This window comes from Pteropus alecto, unplaced genomic scaffold, assembly GCF_000325575.1.
Source record: "Pteropus alecto unplaced genomic scaffold, ASM32557v1 scaffold134, whole genome shotgun sequence".
In the NCBI taxonomy this organism is placed as follows: domain Eukaryota; kingdom Metazoa; phylum Chordata; class Mammalia; order Chiroptera; family Pteropodidae; genus Pteropus; species Pteropus alecto.
In genome coordinates, this window is record NW_006436283.1 from 2,485,799 (window position 1) to 2,492,065 (window position 6,267).

Consider the following 6,267-nt stretch of genomic DNA (forward strand, 5'->3'; position numbering starts at 1 on the left):
AGTCTGACCAGCAGAAGTCCCTCAGAGGACGCGGGTGTGAGCCCCGGGCCCCGTGGCCGGGCCCCGGGAGGACAGAGGGTCACCGGCCGGGACGCGTACGCCCTGGCCCTGGGCGTTAATGCAGGGGCGGGAAGGGCTGCCAGCCCAAGTCAGCCACAGGCCGGAGCACCAATTCCGGGCAGCAGCCCACCCCGGCCGACCCACGCGCGGCCGCGCAGAGGGGTCCGAGTGCAGTGGTGGGCCCCACGGGAGCTTGGCGACAGGCGGACGGGGAACCTTCCAGCCTCACCCCGCTCCAGTTCTCCAGCCCCTGCGCTGTCTCAGGCGGCTGGTCGAGGAGGCCTGGGGGCGGGCGCCGGGGGCTGGATGCTGACCTATGGGAACCGGGTCTGGGCTGGTTGCCCGGAGCTTTTACAGAACGCGTGTCTGACCATGGCGCCTCTGTGAGACCAAAGGCCCCAGTGCTTCCCAGGGGTGACCATCTGAGAGGGGTACAGGCCAGTGCCAGGGGGAGAGGCATGGAGGCCCTGCCCAGGCCTCGAGGGTGGTGGCGGGGGCAGCAAAGCGGTGCCAGCACGTGTGGCTCGGCCTGGTCCTCTGAGATTTGGTCCTCACAGAAACGTCTGCAGGTCCCCGGCTGCTGTCAGGAGCCTGCGGGGTCCAGCGAGCTGGCTGCCTCTCCCAGCACAGAGACCAAGGCTTGGCTGTCCCTCTGGGGAGGTGACATTTGCTTCCCCGTCCTGAAACCCCAACTCCACTATCGTGGCTCAGAAAGACCCCTGAACCTTCGGGCAAGGCCACAGGAATGGCTATGGGAAGTGGACATCAACCCGGCTGTCCCACAAGAAGGTTCATATGTGGCCTGAAAGAAGTAAGCCGGAAGTAATTTCCTGGGTCCCCACGTGCCTCACCCTCCCCTGTTGCCCACGGCGACCGCTTTCGGTCTCCTGTTAACCTTGAGAGGAGACAGGCCTCCCTGGGGAGCCAGCGTGGCTGGCGGGAAAGCAACAAAGTAACGCCTTCCCTTCCCCCATCCCTGCGCGCTTGTCACAGCCTTTAGAATGTGCTTAATTGTTTCCAGTAGACGGGAGCTGGGATGGGTTCCTGTGGGACACGGTGTGCTGTGTGGGGTCACGTAAGGACGTGTCCACGGAGGCAGCTGGAGGTCCCTTCCCCAGAGATGTCATCTGCAGAGACAGCAAAGTCTGGGACCGCATGGCCGTTTTTCCTCCCAGTCCTGTGAAGGTCCTCATGCTGACTGCCAAAGCTGGGGGAGGGGTGTCGGGGGAGCCCAGACTGGGGTCAAGCTGGCGGGGTCCACCTGGTGCTGGGCCGCAGGGCCCGGCGGCGGGCAGAGGGGCGGGGAGGCGGCCGGCACGGCAGGCTTGCCTCTGGCGGCGAAGCGGGAGGCCGGCGGGCAGCTAGGGCTCGGCGGCGTGCTTGACTAGGTAGCCGCTGAAGGTGATGTAGGTGTCGAACTCGTCGCTGAAGATGGCATTCTCCCGCTCACCCTTGAAGAGGCGCACCCACACCTCGTCCTGGTCCCGCAGCTCCAGCATTAGGCTCTGGCTCTGCATGATGCTGCGGTCACTCACCTGGGCGTAGAGGATCACCGCCTCCTCCTCGTTCTTCATGATGTGCAGGTACGTCTCCTTCTGGTTCCAGGTGTGCACGTTGAGGCTGAAAAAGTAGATGCCGGGCACGTAGCAGTAGAACTTGCCCGTGAACATGTTGAAGTGGCCGTAGAGGTTCACGAACTCTGTGTCGAAGATCACCGTCTGGTAGTAGTCGTTGCTGTGCAGGGGCTTCTTCCGGCCCACCGAGAAGGCGGCGTAGTAGTTCTTACACCGGTCCCCGGGGGCCCCCATGGAGCCTTTCTGCCCTTTGGGTCCTGCGTGGCCCCGGGCGCCCACGGAGCCCGCTTTGCCGTATTTCCCTTGCAGGCCTCGGTCTCCCCGGTCACCTTTCTCACCTGCAAGGGACGGGAAAACACTCCGCGTCAAGCGAGGCAGAACCCCCCCCACCCCAAAGGCTGCTCTGTCACCCAGAGCCAACCGTTACTCTTTCCTTCTGGGAAGTGCTGGCAGAGGAAGGGGAGCTTGTGGGTTTGTCCAAAGGCAGCCGGCCGTGGCTCACTCGGCACAAATGGGCTGCAGATGTCGGCTGGCCCGGACCAGGACCGGGCTGCGGGTCCTCCCAGTCCGATTGGCAGGGCTGTGCGAGGTCATCTGCCGTGCGCAGGACCGTGGGGTGCTGACGGCATTTCAGAAAGTGGGCTGGGAGTTCGCAGGGGGCACCGAGCCTCAAAACAAACCTCCCAGAGGCCTGGAGAGCCAGTGCAGGTGGGGGCGGCCCCAGCCGCCCTCTGAGCCCACCCGTCCCGGTCCTGCGGGCTCCTTTCCAAGTCCCCTTCCTGGAAAGGGGCCGGCAGCCTCAGAAATGGAATTTCCTCTCCCGCCCCCATCCGACGGCCGCCCGCCTCTGCTCCGCGCCCCCACCCCGGGGAAGGTCCCTCTCTCGGCCTCCGCCGCAGCCTGACCTTTCAGGATGGTGAGGTTGATCTGTGGCACCGGGAAGGCCGGGTACGCGGGGGCACCAGGGTCACAGCAGCGATAGCACCGAGAGGCGGCGGCCTCCTCGCCTTGCCGGGGGCCGTATTTTTCATGCTTTTCTTCAGCCCTAAGGGAGCAAAGAAATCACAGTGAAAGCCATGAGCGCGGGGAACCAGGACTCCAGTCTCTCCCGAGGCCAGAGGCTCCGGCACGCCTGACGGGCCTGCTCTCTCGCCCGGAGCGGGGAGGCTGTGTCGCATGGGTTCTTAGTGAATTCTGGGACCCCGAATGAAACTGCAGAAAGGGCTCCCTGCCCTCTGTAAACAGCAATTAATAGCAAAAGAAATGATAATAACGAAAACAGCAATAATTCGAGGGCTTTGCAAGACACGGGCTGCTTGGGAGAGATCTGCCCTGTAGAGGGAGGTCTCCAGATGCCGTGTGACGATGCTGTGACGGCCCATCCCCTTCGCGCATCTGTGATTCCAGAAGAATCACTGCAGATGAGACGCCCCGACTAGATCTTGGGGTTCCTTTGAGCTGCAGCAGCCAGAGACCGGTATTTACAACCGGACCTTTGAAGACCAGCTCCTGGGCGGGGTGGGCGGTGACAGGCCCGTGCTGCCACCTTGTGGCATCGGGCTGCGCTGCACCGTACCCTCTGGCTTTGCCGCCCTTTGCGCCCAAGCTCTAGGGCTGTGACAGGCCCATCTCAGAGGTGGCACAGTCCTTCTCGGCCAGCTCCTTCTCTAACTCCACTCCCAGTTGCAAACCCCAGACAGCCTGGAAATGGATCTGTATGCCCTAAATTCAGCCGCCCACAAGCCCTGGACCCCCTCATGGACCCCTGCCCCCAGCTCTTGCCAGAAGTCTCCACCTAGAGACTCAAGCAGACCCGCAATGCGAGGCGTCTGAAACTGAGGGCCAGTCAGTGTTGCTTCGCCCTAGAATCTTCTCTTTCCAAACCCTCTTCCTAGCATCGTCGGTCACCCAGCCTCATTCTAGATGCTTCTTTGGCCTCACCGCTACTTTCCGAGGATGACAGAGGCCTGAGGAGTGAGAAGCCCACCTCACCTCCGCAAACTGTCACCTTTGTGGCCACTCTCCTGGAATGCATCCCTCCCCGTGCCGATGCAGCCTCTGCCTCCCTCCACTGCTCTTTCTAGAACTCGGGTGGAATTTAAACTTCTCCATGACCCCCTTGTAGGGTAAGGTTCAGGACAGACCCCTCGAAATCTCCACCCTCCGGAACCAGCTCCCTCTACCTCAATCCCAGCAGCCCTGGCGCTGCCAGGTACCAGTGTGGCCACGCCTTCGCAGGGCGGCCTTCTCCTCCTCCTGCATCTGGGGGGCTCCCAGGGGTCCTTCAAGGCCCAGTCGCTCCTCTGCATCGTCTTCCGCAGCCCCCGCCCCCAGCCCACCGCCAGTCACTGCATCGGGTCATGTGCATCTATCCCCACAGCCTCAGTGTTCCTGGAGGCCACGGACCATGTCATTCATGTGTGTGTCCCCGATGCCTAGCAGATGGCTGGACCGATAGCAGGGACTCAATCAATGTCTATTGAATGGCAAGAAGGATGAGGAGGGCTGCGGAGGGAGGAGGGGTTGCTTTGCCCTAAATCCTGTGCAACTCCGCTGCTCTCTGAAGACAGCCGGAAGCTTCTGCAACAAGGCAGCCCGGGGCTCAAAACCAAGGACAGACCGAAAGCCGTCGCCAAGGCGTCTGGGACCTCACGTGTGATGAATGACCGTTTCACGCGAGATCCTAAGCACACTGTGTCTCCCTATGAAATCTCCCGAATAGCCTGAAGTCTATATGCCACCGGAGGCCACGTATATGGGGACAGTGCCTCTCCGAAGCAGCCCATAACTTCTCGAGGACAGCCGCCACTTCCCCAGCCGTCCTCAGCAATCCTCCCCCAGCTTGCCACTTGATCAGATGGTCGTGGGGACCCTCGTCCCTGCCTCCTACTTCCTGGGACCCCAGCAGATCTCGAAGGACAAAGCGAGGGTGGAGAGGAGCCGAGGGCCAGGCCGGGGTGGCGCTGTGCGCGTTAGCTAAGGACGTGGCCGCCAAACCCCCCACAGATTCACATTCCTTTAGGCTTGGAATGAAGCTGGGTTGCTGTCCTCGGTTTCAGATAAGGTGCCTGCGTCACTGAGAAAAGAAAGGCCAGTCTGTCCCCCGGGACCGGCCTCCCCGAGGACAGCATCTCAGCCTCGCTACTGCCCCTTCGCGTCCAGTGGCGAACTGGCCCCTGGGTGCCCAGACCCCAGACTCGGCCGGCCCAGCCGCAGCTCCCACATCCACACCGCCGCTGCCTCACCTCTCAGTGTGGTCCAGCAGCGGCTCCTCGGTCCCCTCCGGCTGTTCCTGCTGTTCCGGCTGGTCACGCGGCACTCGGCCCAGCACCGGGCCACAGGCGAAGGCCAGCAGCAGGCAGCACGCCAGCGTGAGTCCCAGTGCCCCGGAGCCCATCTTCCCGCTGCGCCCTGCTGGGAGAGACGCACGAGGAAGAACGGGGTGGGCAGCGGCCCGGCCGAGAGACGGCCGGAAGCTCGGGGTTCACCAGACGCACGACACCAGGGAGCGCCTCGGCCAGCTCTCCTGCCGGGAGGGCGGCCCACACACGCGCTCTCACACTCACCCACGAATACGCGCATAGTCATGCACACACACTCCCACACTCATACTTGTGCAGGGCACACACTTGTGCAATCTTAACACACTCACTGTACTCACAAGCCTCGGCATTCACGTGCATCGCACACTCACATGCACACGCACTCTTACATACTCACACTCACATGCGCACACCCTTGACACACTCGCACACCCATGCTCAAGTACACTCCCATACACAGTCAACTCATTCACACCCTCAACACTCTCGATACACTTATTTATATACACACACATATCCACACTCACATGCACACTCACATATACTCCCATACACACTCACATAATTCACATGCACACACGCGTGCTCACACTCAGACATGCAGCCCGATTCAACATACACGCTTTCCACACACTCATAAAATTATACTCACACTCTCACACACTCTCGTGTGCACATGCACCCTGCCCCTGCCGCCTCGTCCCCTGGAGGGACCTCTCAGCCACTGGGCTCTGCAGATGGCCATGCACTGGCCTCATTAGGACAATGAGCAAGACCCTGAGTGAGTTTGGGTGGTCGCTGTCCGGTGACTCTGCCCCCATCTGCACTATGGGGCCAGTGGATCGGCAGGCGGCGACATGTCACTCTGTGGCCACCAGGGGGCGTGCCAGGGAGCGTCCCTGAGCATGTAATTTAGAGCGGGTGTCAGCCCCAGCCTTGAGGGTGGTCATCGTTCATGAGGCCAGCCCCATGGTGACCCTCCAGAAAGAACTGTCCACGGGGGTCCCCAGTGAGCCCACTGGGGGTCAGGCCTGGGGCTTGAGTAGGCAGGACACCCCACTAACTGCGGTTAGACCTCGCCCATCCTGGTTCATCACTTTACACCTCAGAGGGCCTATGGGACCTAAATCGACGTCTCGGCCGCCCCGTGAGAAAGCCGAGGCCCCGTGGGAATAAGAACCACACCCCTCACGGTCGCGTTGTGTGCGTGTGTGATGGGGGTGGGTAGGCAGGTCGTTGTTGACAGGCAAACAGCACGTGCAGGGGGACATGCGCCAAAGTCCCCCATCTTTTCTTTAATTCCTGTCTTA

At 61.8% G+C, this 6,267-nt stretch overlaps 1 protein-coding gene across 3 annotated transcripts in view; it reads right to left on the minus strand.

Moving 5' to 3' along the window:
• Nucleotides 1-1,127: 1,127 nt before the first annotated feature.
• C1QTNF1 (C1q and TNF related 1) overlaps nt 1,128-6,267 on the minus strand; it is a 22,672-nt gene continuing 17,532 nt past the window's right edge. Inside the window, exons 2-4 of one of the 3 annotated variants that reach the window (XM_006912170.3) lie at nt 4,880-5,045; nt 2,540-2,679; nt 1,128-1,972 (exon numbers count right to left, since the gene is read on the minus strand). In XM_006912170.3, coding sequence (XP_006912232.2) covers nt 1,422-1,972; nt 2,540-2,679; nt 4,880-5,045 — 857 coding nt within the window. In that variant the 3' untranslated portion in view covers nt 1,128-1,421. Of the gene's footprint in view, nt 1,973-2,539; nt 2,680-4,879; nt 5,049-6,267 lie in introns of all 3 variants that reach the window. The other 2 variants (XM_015589566.2, XR_003046453.1) reach the window with 2 other exon arrangements.